Source organism: Oreochromis aureus, linkage group 19 (genome assembly GCF_013358895.1).
Source record: "Oreochromis aureus strain Israel breed Guangdong linkage group 19, ZZ_aureus, whole genome shotgun sequence".
Taxonomy (NCBI): domain Eukaryota; kingdom Metazoa; phylum Chordata; class Actinopteri; order Cichliformes; family Cichlidae; genus Oreochromis; species Oreochromis aureus.
The window spans coordinates 5,001,749-5,018,237 of NC_052960.1; the positions used below are offsets into that span (position 1 = coordinate 5,001,749).

At 40.8% G+C, this 16,489-nt stretch overlaps 1 protein-coding gene across 1 annotated transcript; it reads right to left on the minus strand.

Moving 5' to 3' along the window:
* Positions 1–7,404: 7,404 nt before the first annotated feature.
* LOC120432735 (alcohol dehydrogenase 1) lies at positions 7,405–11,887 on the minus strand. The gene is made up of 9 exons (XM_039603823.1): positions 11,735–11,887; positions 10,704–10,805; positions 9,309–9,450; positions 9,130–9,217; positions 8,808–9,027; positions 8,442–8,702; positions 8,203–8,335; positions 7,676–7,814; positions 7,405–7,582 (listed from the first exon to the last, which is right to left on the minus strand). Exons 1-9 carry the CDS (start codon positions 11,750–11,752, stop codon positions 7,549–7,551), a joined length of 1,137 nt encoding a protein of 378 aa, XP_039459757.1. The 5' UTR covers positions 11,753–11,887; the 3' UTR covers positions 7,405–7,548.
* Positions 11,888–16,489: the final 4,602 nt, after the last annotated feature.

Sequence of the window (16,489 nt, forward strand, 5' to 3'; positions counted from 1 at the left end):
TGGAGGAGAGAGACCCTTGCCAAGGCGTTGGAGTTATCCAGGTGAGTGCTCTGAAGTTAATCAGAGATTCTGACACTACCCAGTCTTTTACACCCAACCAGATTCGCAGAGCCCAGGAAGCAGATGAAGTTCTGGCAAGAGTGCTCTGGTATATGTCGCTGGTGAGAAGGGATATTTTACTGTTATTTTATCATTGCATCAGAATCATATAATAAGCATTGCATTAAAGCATTTATTGAAGCTATTGACATTACATTAACATTTGTATTACAGTGATTGTTATAACCTCATGTTAATCTTCTATTTACAGGTGTTGGTATAATCATATAATTTTTCATTGCAGGTGTAACCATGATCATCTTTATACATATTGCCGCTTGGTGCTTATTATGGAGTTGTGCTCACGTCAGTAAGGGTTAAAAGCTACAGTCAGTGGGATGTCTGGCTGATCTATTGAGTGAAGTGACGTAGAGTGTAGAAGGCCGCACATGTTTACAAAACACATATACCATGTTATTCATCATGATCCTTTATTCATTTATATTCTTTTATTAAGCTTTGAGTAGTGGCATTTGATTAGAACATTTATTCAACAGATTACATGTATGGTTTCAGTTAGGTTATTGCACACATGAAGAGCTGGCCTCTGTCCTTATAGACAGAGTGAATGCTGAGGTCGAGGCACACACGCACACACACAAGCAGTAGTTAAACTCATGTGTAGGTGAGAGTTCAAATATTTAAATAACAATCTGCAAAGCCTTGTAGCTGTTTGATTATGCTTGCAGGAGAGACTGTTTGTTCCAGGGGATAAGCAGAGTTAGAAGGTTACTGGGAAGGATCTGGCCTGGGAAGAAGATGATGTTCTTTTAATGTGTTAAAAGTTGTCAACATTGATTGTATTGTACCTACTTTACGCATGAGGGGGCGTTCCAATACCCTGATTTTCAAAAAATTTTCATAAAAACTATTGTTGTGTGGTTTTCGGAGAGAGATCGATGCTGTCTGCATGCAGTGTTCATCTCCCACACGTGTGTTCATTAAAATCATCGTTTGACTTGACCCGGCCGGACCAGTGTTGTTATTTTGGTTATTTCGCAGATGGCGAAAGAGGTTGAACACTTTGTTACAGAAGAATGTGAGTGTCTTAAGAAGAAGAAACTGAGTAAGCAGACCCGTGCACCTCTGTCCCTGATCCAGTCCACTTACCCATTCCAGCAGGTGTCCATAGACTTCCTTCACCTGGAAAAGTGTAAGCAGGGCTACGAGTATGTACTTGTTGTCATGGATCACTTCACGAGGTTTGCCCAAGCCTATGCAACGAAGAACAAAGCAGCTAAAACAGTCGCTGACAAGCTCTTCAATGACTTTGCACTCAAGTTCGGCTTCCCGACCAGACTACACCACGACATGGGCAACAAACTCCTGGCAAGATTGAAAGAACTCTCTGGAATCCAGGGCTCCCACACGACACCCTACCACCCGCAGGGTAATGGACAGGTGGAGAAATTCAACCGCACCCTGCTGTCCATGTTGCGGACCCTGGAGGACAAGGAGAAGGATGATTGGAAAGAGTCGCTAGCTAAAGTCGTCCATGCGTACAACTGTACGAAGAATGAGGCAACAGGCTACGCCCCATATTACCTCATCTTCGGACGTTCCCCACGCCTGCCCATCGATTTGCTCTTCGACCTGAAAAGGGATGAAGCTCATGTGGACTATGATGACTATGTTAGCTGGTGGAAAAAGAGAATGCAGGAGGCATACACAGTGGCTTCTCAAACTGCTACAAGGAAGCTGCTCGAGGTAAAACATACTACGACAAGAAAGTTAAAGGGAGAGATCTTTAGCCTGGGGATAGAGTGCTCCTACAAAATCTCACTCCTCGAGGTGGACCCGCAAAGATCCAGTCCTTTTGGGAGAACGAAGTCTACAAAGTGAAGGAGAGGAAAGCAGATCACAGTCCAGTGTATGTGATCAGCCCTGAAAATGGCCAAGGCAGAGATAAAGTGGTGCACAGAAATCTCCTGCTGCCCTGTGACTTCCTACCACTTGAGAAGCCATCAACACAGACTGTTCAGCCCCAAAAAGACTCTCCAACTGTGACAAGGAAAAAGTTCAGACCTCCGCGTAGACAGCTGCAGCCAGGGAATGGCGACACATCAGATGATGACGACAGTGACACCTACCAGTGGTACCTCAGGCCGGTTCCAGGGAGACGACAGAGGCAGACTCCGCTTAACCCTTTGGCAGAGTCCTTCCAGCCTCATCTGAATCTCCACTGTCAAGAAGAGGATGTGCCACTACAAAGTGAAGAGACTGTATCTGAGTGGTGATGCTATGACTGACATTCTAGCTGCAACTGGTGGTGAGACTGACTCTGTGAGGCAGCGACCTCAAAGACAAAGACAGCAACCAACTGTACTGAGCTATGACACTTTAGGTCAGCCAACTTTGGTGCAGAGGAACTGTACAGTGACTACGGCTCAGGTGATTGACTGTAATGGCTTCTGGAGACCATGGGCTATGGGAATGTGTTAAAGCTATGGTTGAATAGATGATGCAGACAGAAATGTCAAGAGACATTTAATTTTGTGGGAGAGTGTGGCACTATGTTAAAGACAGAGACATGAAAATAGTAGCCCCCCCATTTTATTTTATACTCAAAGACACTTTCCTTTAGTAAGGCCACTGCAATGTCAGTTTTACTGTTGTATAAGTTCCACCAGCAGAGGGAGCTCAGTCTTGTACGCATCGGTAGCTGACGCTACACTAGAAGAAGTAGTGTCAGTGGTGAAGAGGCAGTGTACGGCCCGCGCCGAAAGAACTGATTAATCAGACATTTTGCTGTCTTTACAGTTTTCTGTAAAAATAAATATGTTGCACGAGAGATGAGTTGGCCCATCATTTCAGCGGTGTAACATTTGCACAAACAACCCACAGTCAACACAGATGATAATAAATCATGGAAAAACTCACTTTTGTGCTGCGCTTATCAAAAACTACGACAACTTACAGAGCTACCTGACGCTGTATTTCTATGTTATTTTGTTTGAGTGGCCATCGTGAGTCAATTATGCTGAATGACATAAAAATTTACATTTATTTCTTTATAATTACACAGTTTATGACACTCAACAACAATCATCACAATGACAAATTCACTGCAATTTCACTGAATTGTTCTATAATTTTAAAAACTTTATATAGTATGTCAAGGAGGTGACAAACATTTAGGTGGCACTCAGGCCCCACATTCACAGTTTGGAAATTTGACAGATGAATTCTTATTCAACTGTACAATCACAGACGCGCAACAGTAAGTTGGCATATTAGAAATGTTAACTTTTGGATATGTGTACAATGTAAACTGGACTTTAGTTAGAGTTCTATTTATTATTATAGACATTGCACCAGCCCTTTAGTCTTATATAGGTAATGGTCAATATGCAAGTCTTTGAGAGAACTCCCATCATAAACTTTATAATTATCAACTATCCTTCTCAAGACCTTGAAATAAAACTTGCTACAAACTTTCAAGTTCATATAGTTAAAGATTAAGAGTACAAAGAGATCACGCCATGTTGACTCATCGCTGCCAATGTTATTTTGACACATGAACTCAAGACAGCACTTGCAGAATCAGATCAATTCACCAGGCAATTTCTAGCTACTAAAGGATAAGGATGAGCTTTATTTATCGGTTGCAGTTGCCTGCAGCTGAAATGACAGACCTAGTCGACCATACATACAAAGAGCTGGGCTGTTCAAGAAAAATGCCCAACTAGAACAGGATAGAATATCCCATAATGTGCAATATGTTTGGGGCGCTCAGGATGGCTTTGCAGCTTACAGAGGTAACCGTGTGCTATGAAGAGTTCAAGAGTCTGATGGTGTGGGGAGTAAAACTGTTGCAGATTTCGGCTATCCCGGACCTGATGCTGCAAAACCTCTTTCAGAGGGGAGCAGGGAGAACAGGTTGGGTGGAGTCTTTGATTTGGGCTCAGCATAGACAGTGTCTGTGTGTGACATCCTGGGTAGCTGGATAGTGGATGTGTAGTCCCAATGATCTTCTCAGCAGTCCTCACCACTCTCTGCAGCGACTTCTGAGGTCCTGGAGCTGCCAAACCAGATGGAGATGGAGCTGGTCAGCAATGTGAAATGCAGTCGTGACTATTTGAGGGCCAGTCTGTAAATGAATTGTCTAATTTTAATCTTAAATTGATTTCAAAGATGTTTTGAATCCAGGGTGCAGACAGGTTGATTTGGAGAGGTACAATATTTTGTTATCAAATTAGTCTAAAGCTTCAGATTTTCCACTGAGGGGTTGGAGGAGGCCTGACTGGGTCTAAACACTACAGACGCATAAGTAAACTGTAGCTTTGACTCAACCTACAGTTGCTTTCATCCCAGTTAAGTTAAAGCTGATTACATTTAATTTGATTCAATTTCTTTAAACTCAAACGTAATCACCAACCATATGGTTCTTTTATTTGTTAAAGAATAACAAAAAGCTTTCCTTTGTCCCCTCCTGTTCTTTAAGTGTTGGGACCAAAACTTTTCAATGTATACATAAATGATATTTTTGATGTTTCTCAAGTACTTAAACTCATACTGTTCGCAGATGACACCAACATATTTTTTTAGCAGCGATGATTATACTGATCTTGTAATGATCGTAAACAGGGAGCTAAAATTAATAAAAAAAATGGATGGATATAAATAAATTATCATTAAATATAGGTAAAACTAAAGCAATGTTGTTTGGTAATTTAAAATATAATATAGAATTGCCAATTATCATTGAAGGTGTACCAATTGATAATGTGAGTGAAAACAAATTTTTGGGAGTCGTAATTGATAATAAAATTTCATGGAAACCCCACGTCAGACACATAAAACCAAAATTTCCAGAAGCCTCATGAGTTTTGAACAAAGTGAAACCATATCTTGATAAAGATGCACTTCGTACTCTGTACTGTACCCTGGTCCTTCCATATTTTACATATTGTGTGAAAGTGTGGGGAAACACATAAAAATACAACTAATCCATTAGTCACAGTACAGAAACGAGCACTGCGTATTATTCACAAGGCTGGTTATCTAGATCATACTCACAAACTCTTTCTTCAGGCAAAGTTACTTAAATTCCAGGATCTGGTTAATTACAATACATCCATAATCTTATACAAAGCCTTTAATAAACTTCTACCTGCAAATTTACAAACTATATTTGAAATTCGAGAAAGAGGTTATAATGTGAGAGGCTTCGGAAAATTCAAATTACCCAGAATTCGAACAACCCGTAAAGGTTTTTGTGTGTCTGTATGTGGTGTGAAAATCTGGAACAGTCTGAGTTTACAACTGAAACAATGCAAAAATATTCATAGATTTAAATTCCTCTACAAACAGTTGGTCTGGTCACAGTATACTCAATGATGTTTTTAGTGTCCTCTGTAATGTCTGTTCTCTTACCATTGCTGGTATGGATTCAAAAAGTGTGCGCGTATGTATGTATATATATGTCCATGTGTGTGTAGATATATATGTATGTATGTGTATGATGCTTTGCAACGATGGGCGTAGCTGCGGGAAGCTTATTGTTTTTGTTGATGAGTGAGTATAGGGGTGGGATTTAATAAGTTTTCTTCGTCCCACTCCTTTTCAGGTAATTTTTGTTTGTTTGTTTTGTGCACTTTATGTGCAATATATGTATTTTGTTGTGCCTGAAATGAACAAATGAATGAATGAATGAATGAATGAATGAATGAATGAAGTTAAAATGCTACAGGGTTCACATTAAAAGGATACCATTTCACTTATGATGGATTTGCTTCACTTAACTCAGGAGGAACACAGAGGTGTTGAAACTCACTCTGATCAGCCTTTCTAAAATAAAGTTACTTATTTCAGAGTTACTCAACTCCTCTTACTAGTTTATAGTGAAACATGAACTGGCGTGGGCTACCATGTTGAAACAATGATTCCGAGTTCCCACTGCTCAGAAAACCTCCAACCTTACTGGCAGCATTTCAGAAATGCACAACAACACAGCAATGAAGGAGAGATCAGTTAAACGAGTTCAGCCAGGTATGCTTTGCTTTTTCAGGGCAGAAGTGCAGAACGAGGCCGTAAACATAATCACAAGGAAAGCAACTTGCACATACCTGGAGGAAACAGCGGGTCTGCAACAGGTGGGAAACAGCTGATGCTCCAAGCTGCAGGTTGGTAATTAAGGGCTGGCCAATATTCGCTTTGCAGCTGCATTTTCCTTATAAGGAAAGTGGCTAATGAGGCATGCCTAAATGAGCTGACCTGGAATGTTAAAATGGCTCAAAGTCCGACCGCAAATAATTTATAATAATAACAATAATAATAATCACCATCATCATCATCATTGATGGGAGTCTAGTCTAAGCTAAGCTATCTATCAAGTAAAAAAACCCCAAACATTTTAATATGAATCTACAGTGTAAGCCAGTTTGGTTTGTTTTGTTTTTTCATCCAACAACCCCAGAAAAATGACTCAGGACAATATTTGTGAATGCACAGTAGGATGGCGGCTCAGTGATTAACTCAATCGCCCTACAAGAGGTTGGCCCTGGGTTCAAACCTGTGGAGGACCCTTCTGCATATGTTCTCTTTGCGCTTCCTCTGGATCAGGGGTTTGCAATCTCAGTCCACAAGGGCCGGTGTCCCTGCAGGTTTTAGATGTGTCCTCGAACCAACACAGCTGATTTAAATGGCTAAATTAGCTCCTCAACATGTCCTGAAGTTCTCCAGAGGCCTGGTAATGAACTAATCATGTGATTCAGGTGTGTTGACCCAAGGTGAGATCTAAAACCTGTAGGGACACCGGCTCTCGTGGACTGAAATTGCCCACCCCTGCTCTAGATCTCCAGGAATTGTCATTGAGAAGCAAGCTAAGTAATTCTGTCTGTATGGGTACTTTTGCAAATAAAAGGTCAATATAAAAGGGAAAACTGCATCATTCAGCCAAACAAATGCATCGTTGTGCGTTCGTGTATAACCCCTGTCAATATCTGAAGCAAGAATCTGAGTGAGAAAATATAAAAGGCTTTTTTTTAAAGGGTTTTATAGGAGAAGGTTAATAGCTTTATCTTTTTTAACTGAAATATTGCCTCCTTTTGAAGTTACCAGGAAAGTAGTGCAACAGGCAGAAATAGCTGTGGTAATAAATCCATGATCTCATCACTAGTAGTGTAATTTCAACACTGTTTGCCAACTTAAGTACATATAGTTGATTAGACAGGTCTGTAAATCTGAACTGACTAGAAACGTTTTGCCACAATAAAAACTGTGTAATAGTGAACTGAATACCAGCATCTGTACTGACTTACAAAACAACACAACCAAATCTGATCAGAAGTGAGGAAGCCAGTCATCTGTTAAAACCATTTATTTTGCTGCACAAACACTCCTCAGATTCTGATCATGTGAACACTGATGATAATGATAATCTGCACATAATCTGCTGAATGGTGTTCACTGTAGAGCATGGCTTCATTACTGAGGAATGAAATGGTTTTATTGTGGGGAAACACTCAGAACTGTCCGGATGCTGGGAAACAAATACAAAGCACAAATTAGAAGACTTGCACCTATTAGTTCTTCATTTTTGCATCTAGTTAGTAATAATTGCGAAAATATTTACCATTTGCCGTGCTTCATCAGTTCAATGGCATCGTTGACCTGGCCCAAAGTCATTTTATGAGTGATGAACTCATCCAGCTTCACCTTCTTGTTCAGGTAGGCTTTAACCATCTCAGGGACGCCATCCTTACTCTTAAATCCTGAGCCCCAGATATAAAAAGCATATTATAACATCAATTAGTCTTTTCTCACTTGAAGCCTTCTGGTCACTGTCACAGCACAGGTGGTACTGTTCTTGGTAATTTGGTGTGTGAAACCAATTATGGAAAATGTGCAGATGTTTTAATGTGCTGAATACAACCTGGTGCTTTTAAAAAGTTCTGCTTTGGGTGCCTTGAAAATCGCTATATAAATCCAATCCATTATTATTATTATTATTATTATTGAATGTGCTGATGTAAAGCTGAAGAAAGTTAGCTGCGTATGGATGCAGAAACACCCCCAAAACTGGAAGCTGTGCTCAGTAATGCTGCAGTGGTGGTTAAATTACATTGCATTAGTTAGTGTGGATGATCACAAGTGCCTCACCTCCAAACAAAGAACCCTTCCATGTACGTCCAGCAATGAGCTGAATGGGTCGGGCTGCAAAGTCATGGAGATCAGTCCAGCCAACCAGCACGCAGACACCCCAGCCTTTGATACAAGACTCCAAGGCACTGCGCTAAGTAATAAAACCAGCCAAACGTCAGTTGACTTGTAAACATAGGGTTCTTGACCATATTTACAAATGGCTCCAGTCTTTATTCGAATTTGTCAGTATGCCTCACCATGACTGCCACGTTCCCGACACATTCCAGGGAGTAGTCCACTCCTCCGTTTGTCATCTCAGCCAAAACTTCATTGATGGGTTTGTTATGATCCTTTGGGTTCACAAACTCCGTGGCTCCAAAGACTCTGGCCTTCTCAAACTTGTCTGGATTGATGTCAACAGCGATAATCCTTTTGGCTCCTGCAGCCTTGCAGCCCATGACTGCAGCCAAACCCACAGCTCCCAGACCAAACACGGCACAGGTGGAGCCTGGCTCAACCTGCAGGGAAAAAAAAAATTGGTCAATTTGGATACTCTGGACTTGTTAAGACTTCATACAGTAACAAACATCAGTCTTCACCTGCTATCAAACCTACATACACACCTTAGCGGTATTAACAGCTGCCCCATATCCAGTGGAGACACCACACCCAAGGAGGCAGACTTTATCCAAAGGAGCAGCAGGGTCGATCTTAGCCACAGCCATCTGGTTCATCACAGTGTACTCAGAGAAGGTGCTGGTCCCCATAAACTGCAGCACCTTCTTCCCCTTACAGGTGAACCTGGATTCTGCTAAAGCCATCACATCATGACTATCAGCAGCCCTGTACAGAAAACATTGGTTAAAAAGTATAGTACTTTGTGGCAGAGGGTACATATAAAACAAATTCTACAATTAAGCGAAATTAAGAAAAATATTAACTCACCACCCATTTTCACACTGATTGGTCTTAGGATTCTTACAGAAGCGACATTCCCGACACTGGGAGATGAACAGAGGGATCACTGTGTCTCCTAAAATTCAAAAACAAGGCTGAAAATGCTGCATCTTACAGAGACCACCTGGTGAACATGACAAGACAGACAAATGAAAGCTTTAACTGACCTGGCTGAAATTCTGTAACGCCTGGGCCAACGCTCTCTACTATGCCGGCTCCCTCGTGTCCAAGCACTGCTGGGAAGCCATCTTTGTGCATACCCTCAAAAAGGTGGTACAGGTCAGTGTGGCACACTCCAGTTGCAACGATCTGCATGAGAACACAGATGCTTGTTTCTTTTGGACACTTGAAGAGTTTGGCTTGTGGTTTTATCGGTGCAGTTTGCCAAGCTTTTTACCTGACATAGCAAGAGTGTGAAAGAAATGGAAACGCAAGGGAACGGATAAAACTCTGTCTTTTGCTATACATATACCAGAAATACACCCAAAGTGAGGAAGCATTTTGTTAAAGAAGAACATTTCTGGGGTTAAAATTTCCCCCGGATGTTATTAGGTCTGTATCTGAGTCCAGTGGCTGACATCTCGGTCCTGATTTTTCATGGACTTTTAGGGATTAAATACAGTGGCTACACCCCATCAAACCTGGTCACACATGGTTAGTCTTTGTGGTAAAAGGTGTCCAATCCCACAGTTTCTTTTGTCATACTGTGTGGATAGTGTACTGCAATTCCATAATGACTAGTTAAAAAAGAACAGCTCACTATCTCCCACAGCTTTTAGCCTTAGAAGTCCTTTTGAACAGTATTAAATGGCATAGAACCAACAAGTACTACTGAAAGACAATATTTTTCATATCTGCTCCCATCAGAGATTCAGTTTTTAGATAACTAATGGAGATAATGATAGCTTCATTTGCTGGCTAATTATAGCTGATAAAAAGCTGCGTTAGTATACTTTATTAGAGTTAAAGGCAAGATATACTGTGTGACATGTAGGTCTCATCTCTGTAACTCTGTGCCTCTTGTCAGTCAACTGGACATGAAATCTGGGAGAAGATGAGCCTGTAATTACTTTAATTAAAAGGAGCTAAGAGTTACTTTATCAAACAGTCTGCAGAGCATCTGATTGTATTCTGACTGCATTTCACATTGAAATGTGCTGAAATGTCACTAAACAATGTTGAGCAACATTTTGAAAGGAACATAGTTTCACTGATGTCTGACTGATATCATACGTCCGCAAGTAAACACTGTCTTATTTGTTTGATCTATCTGCACTTTGTCCTTGTCAGGTTACAGCTGAAGAATTAGATTGAAATATCAAATTGAATATTAGCTAAGAAGTGGAGATTCTGCTCTTTAGTCATCCGAGCTTTTATCTTTCAGATTTTTCATTTTTGCCTTATTACCCATTTTTTGTGTGTCATCATCACCTACAACGTGACAGTGTCCTGCAACTTTTGCTTAGATTAGAATCCACTATTATGATTACTTTCATTCACCAACACAAGTGCACTAAGAGATCTCTGTGAATGTGTGTGTGTCGATTGTGGATGTTTCTCACCTTGATCCGGACTTCATTGGCCTGAGGTGGGGCTACCTCAATCTCTTCAATCACCACAGGCTTGTTTGGCTCCCAGGCCACTGCTGCCTTGCACTTGATGACCTAAAGTGGCAGCATGAAAGGTCACATTTTTGGGGTGCTGCTGAACTATACCAAGATGGGTTTTTGGAGAGATGTGCTACAAGCACCTACTCATGTAGCATTTGTCATTGGAAGTGCATTAATGCCTGTCTGGCACAACTCGAGAAATTTCAAACATCTTAAAATTATACTATTCAACTGCTGCAAGCAAGAGTTTGTGCAAAAGAGCCACTGATTAACAGCAGAGTGGTTTTAATAGTTCAGATAAGGCTTTTCCTGCAGAAGGGCAAACATCATATGACAAGGAAAAGTCTAAAGTCCGTGTCTCATTTATCAAATGTAGTAATGTAGACTCTGGAAACTGAATAACACAAAATAAACCATTCAGTAAATCACATGTTGTTACATTGCATAAATAAAGGGCCTTTTTGGTCATTATTTTTGAATTCCCTGCACTAAATTCTTGGGCATGCGCCATACTTTTCTTTTGGCCTCCCACAGCAGCATCCTTGCCAAAATTTGCAGTTGCACAAAACTGTCTCGATGGCTTCAAAGTGCATTCCAAGTCAAAATAGGAAACACAATATTTCACAGATGTATTTCATCACAGTTTTATTGCAGTCAAAGTAACTCCAGGCTGAACTTAGTGGAATAAACATGCATGTGTAAAAGGATATAGGTTAACAACTGCTCAACTGCCCTGAAACCCTTATCTGTAACACTTTCGACTATTACAGTATTCATGACACACCCACCCACACTTAGACACAGACGTACAGCAAAATACATTTCAACCAAGTACAATATTTTAATGTGAGGTTTGCAACAAAATGTTTTGAAACAACAAAACAAAAACAAACACACACACAAACAAGCAAAAAAAAAAAAAAAACCCACTTTAAAACATTAAACCTGTAAATGAGGCCTCCCATGTGGAATTATGTACCTACCTTACCAGCGGTGGACATTTCTGCAACTATGACAGAGTCACAAAAAAGTTGAAAGCAACAGGAGCTGCAGGACTGGAGTCAGAGAAACTGGCTTGGACTTGCTGCTAAAATACTACAGCTGGAGAGGGAGTTATGCAACCACCAGATGGGCAGGGACTTTTCAATGATCGCAAACTAAAAAACTGTTTTTCTTTTTCCCTTGCTTAAACTCATATGGGGAATAGATATGGAGGTTGCTGTGTTTGCACAAACAACCCACAGTCAACACAGATGATAATAAATCATGGAAAAACTCACTTTTGTGCTGCGCTTATCAAAAACTACGACAACTTACAGAGCTACCTGAAGCTGTATTTCTATGTTATTTTGTTTGAGTGGCCATCGTGAGTCACTTGTGCTGAATGACATAAAAATTTACATTTATTTCTTTATAATTACGCAATTTATGACACTCAACAACAATCATCACAATGACAAATTCACTGCAATTTCACTGAATTGTTCTATAATTTTAAAAACTTTATATAGTATGTCAAGGAGGTGACAATCATTTAGGTGGCACTCAGGCCCCACATTCACAGTTTGGAAATTTGACAGATAAACTCTTAGTGAACTGTTCAATCACAGACGCACAACAGTAAGTTGGCACATTGGAAATGTCAACTTTTGGATTTGTGTACAATGTAAACTGGACTTTAGTTAGAGTTCTATTTATTATTATAGACATTGCACCAGCCCTTTAGTCTTATGTAGATAAAGGTCAACATCCAAGTCTTTGAGAGAACTCCCATCATAAACTTTATAATGATCAACTATCCTTCTCAAGACCTTGAAATAAAACTCTCAAGTTAATATGATCAAAGATTAAGAGTACAAAGAGGCCACGACATGTTGATTCATCTCAGGGTTGGTTTGCAGCTTACAGAGGTAACTGTGTGTTATGAAGAGTTCAAGAGTCTGATGGCGTGGGGAGTAAAACTGTTGCAGATTTCAGCTGTACCGGACCTGATGCTGCAAAACCTCTTTCAGAGGGGAGCAGGGAGAACAGGTTGGGTGGAGTCTTTGATGATTTGGGCTCTGCTTAGACAGTGTCTGTGTATGACATCCTGGGTAGATGGATAGCTGATGGGTAGTCCCAAAGATCTTCTCAGCAGTCCTCACACTCTCTGCAGCGACTTCTTCTCTGAGGGCCTGGAGCTGCCAGACCAGATGTAGATGGAGCTGGTCAGCACGCTCTCAACGGTACAAAGTGGAGAGGATGTGAGGGGGAAGGTGTGTTCTCCTCATCCAGCAGAGAAAGTGTAGACACTGCTGAGCCTGTTTAGCAAATGATGCTCAATAAGTGACCAGTCCAGGCTGTCAGTTATCTGTACCCCCAGAAAATCCCTGCTGACTACCTCCACAGCACTGTTGTCATTGATGAGTGTTTTGTCCTGAATTCGATGATCATCTCCTTGGTCTTCTTGATGTTCCGGAAGAGACAGGTCCACCAATTGCTTCACATCGTCTCTAAAGGACAGGTCGCTGTTGTCCCTAATGAGACCCACCACTGTTGTGTCGTCTGCATACTTGATGATGTGATTAGAAGCAGATGCAGCGCTGGAGTCATGTCACAGCGTGAACAGCAATGGGCTCAAGACACAGACCTGAGTGGAGCCGATGGAGAGGGAGATGGAGATGCTGTTTCCCACTCGCTGACTGAGGTCTGTTGGTGAGGAAGTCCAAATATGTGATACTAATTATGAGATATTAGCTTTAAAGAAAAAAACAAATTCCAGCAGTACCCATCATGCAATGGTTTCCGTACATTCAATTTCCCCAGTGTTTTCCAGGTATCAGCTGCATTGAGATTCAGCGCTTTCTCATCTGTCTGAAGACTGGTCTTTATTGCAGGGGTGTTGTCTGTTGCAAATCTACAGAAAAATTTGTTGAGGTTGTTGAAGAGGTGTGGGTTGTTGTCATACAGTGTAGGAGTAGCCTTATAAGCTATTATTGCTTGAATCCCCTGCCACATGCACCTGGTGTTACTAGGGTCACAGAAGAAACTGAATCTTTCCAGCATGAATGCACGGTTCAGGCTGGCTCTAACTGTCTTGAACACAGCTTCATCACTAGACTTAAAAGCAGTATTCCGTACTTTTAGCTTTTTGCGTACCTCCTGTGTCATCCATGACATCATCCCAAAAAACCCAGACAAACCCTAAATTGGACATTCTGTCTAGAAAAGTTCAGGACTGTCGTTCCCTGTTAAAATGTCCCCCAACTATGTAAGAGTATTCCAATGGTTGTGAAACAATCACCTCACAAACAGCTGGCAAGTTTAACTGCAAGCAAATGCATTATTCAAAGGCCATTTCACCCAACAGCATACTGTGGGTTTGGCACAAAGTTTTCCAAATAGTTTCTTTTTTCACCTGAACAGGATCTTTTGTAAATATGGCTCTAACTGTTCACCTGGGGGAATGAAGAAACAAACAGCAGCTGGTCATTAGGAATCAAACAAGTACAGTATGGTTAGCTACCTGTCATTTCTTTATTTCTAATGTAGAGTGACTTGTGATGATCTTCCCACTGTCAAGAAAGTTCTGACCTGCTGTTATTGTTGATTGGCCGGCTTGAGAGGATAGTCAGCTAATGCAGCTCACATGGGTCTTCCAGGCTATAAAAGCTGGTTTAGATGTACTATCCAGTCTCTGCTCTACCCTACCTGGAAACACCCAAATTGCCACTTGGTTATATTATGATAGGCTTTTATTGGAACTAATGGAAGTTGCCCTTTGTCACCCACTTTGAGTGGAGTTGTGACAAACGGGAGATGTTTAGTGCATTGGTAAGGTTAAAATTTGGGTCAGTGCTAACTTGCTTGATAACATAGCTTAAAGTTGTACTGCTTTTTGAGTACAGTCTGAAGTAGGTATGGTATTCAGCACTGTGACCAATATCTGAGGAAGTTCCGCATAAGATTACATTAAATGGACTGATTCTTATATAGCGCTTTTCTACTCTCCCGGAGTACTCAAAGCGCTCTATACAACATATCGCATTCACCCAATCACACCCATTCATACAAGCACTTTATCTGTACTTAGTGCTTTTTCTAACTACATTCACACACATTCATACTCCAATGGATGCATCGGAGAGCAACTTGGGGTTAGTATCTGGCCCAAGGATACTTGACATGCAGACTGGAGGAGCCAAGGATCGAACCACCAACCTTCCGATTAATAGGTGACCTGCTCTACCTCCTGAGCTACAGCCACCCCAACAGCTCAACATTAAGGTTGAGCTGTTCTGTGGTTTATGCTGGAGGAGAACAATAGTCTCCATTTTGCCTGGCCATTAAACACCTGTATTTTGGGACGAGTTTAGCTTTATGAACCATGCATCCCCTTTAATAGGCTTAAGTGGCTGACCTTAATAGAGGAGCATCCATGCCTTCTCTTTAGTCTGGCAGAAAATGTGGTTGACGTCATTTTCTTGTGTTTTGTGGCCTTATGAAACACATGGCTTGAGTTTTCACAATTTGTTGTGGCATAACTGTGCCACAAGTGTAACTGGTATGACTTGAATAGTATTATGTTTTTAATTTGGTAGTTTGGTCTGGCAGCTTTGGTGTAGACAACATTGACTGAGCTTTGAATTGGCATGAATTTGGTTGTAGCTTGGTTCCCTCTTTGTTGGCAGCTTGGATGTTTTGGTTGGTATGCTACTATGGCTGATTCTCCTACTTTAATTAGAGTTTTGATTGTTGACTACTAGAGTTTTCGCAAAGCGGGGTGGTGTTTGTAGCTGCAGGCCATGTGATTGAGGTCGGGTGTACATTTAAGTAACAACACTTTGATTTTTACTTGCTGTTGTAAGGTTAAATGATTTCCTGCTGACCCCATTTGCAAGAATGGATTTGCTATTTGGCACAGATACTACTTGTGTGCTCTGCTTTCTTAGTTGTGGCCTACTGTTATTGATTTGCTGACAAAGGAAGATTGGCACTTGATGCAGCTTACCTCTTACTTCTAGGCAATAAAGGCTGCCCCAGATTAACTGCTCCATCTGTGTTTCACTTCACTGGCCACCAACTCATCAGTGATGTTTGTCTCCTGATGGGGTAGTTTTAATAAACTATCTTTTAAGAAAACTTGTTTCCCTTCCTAAAGACTAACTTCTTGACAGCCATCCTTCCACTGAGACTATTTCTAATAAGGCTTCAGTCAATAGTAGATTGATCAACTGAAGGAGCAGATGCATCAGCTCCTGTATCCAGTCTTTGCTTTCAGACTTCCAGATACACTCCATTGACTGGAGGTAATTTTTAACCCTGCCACTATCAATTTCCTTAAATTTGCTCTGCAAATCATGCTGAAATACACCAGCATTTGGACTAAAAACACATTGGTAATCACTTTGTTACTGCAAAAAATACTAATGTTATGCCTGTCAAATGGTTGTCTTTGGCATTGTTTTTTGCTGATCTGACAAAAAGAAAAGAAAAACTGGAATGGGTTAAGTGGCTTAAACAAAATGCTCTTCTGAAAATGGTCAAGCACTAGGACTGAAAATGAGTGAAAAATCCACCAGTGTCCAAAAGAACAACTTAAAAGGGTTTTCAGGAAACCTGCAGAACTATTGACAAAAACACCTTTAAAGAAAATTACAAGAAAGTCTGCCCCCAAATTAATCAAGACAAATTAACACACAATCATGACACACACAATAGGGCAGTAATAAAAAAAAAAAACTGAAGAAAAATCCAGA

Excerpts from the sequence above, each read along its gene's own strand:
- LOC120432735 (XM_039603823.1), bottom strand. Across the intron at positions 9,451-10,703 it reads CCAATGAAGTCCGGATCAAG|ATCGTTGCAACTGGAGTGTG; the intron begins GTGAGAAACATC and ends GTTCTCATGCAG. Across the intron at positions 7,815-8,202 it reads GAAGGGTTCTTTGTTTGGAG|GATTTAAGAGTAAGGATGGC; the intron begins GTGAGGCACTTG and ends TCTGGGGCTCAG.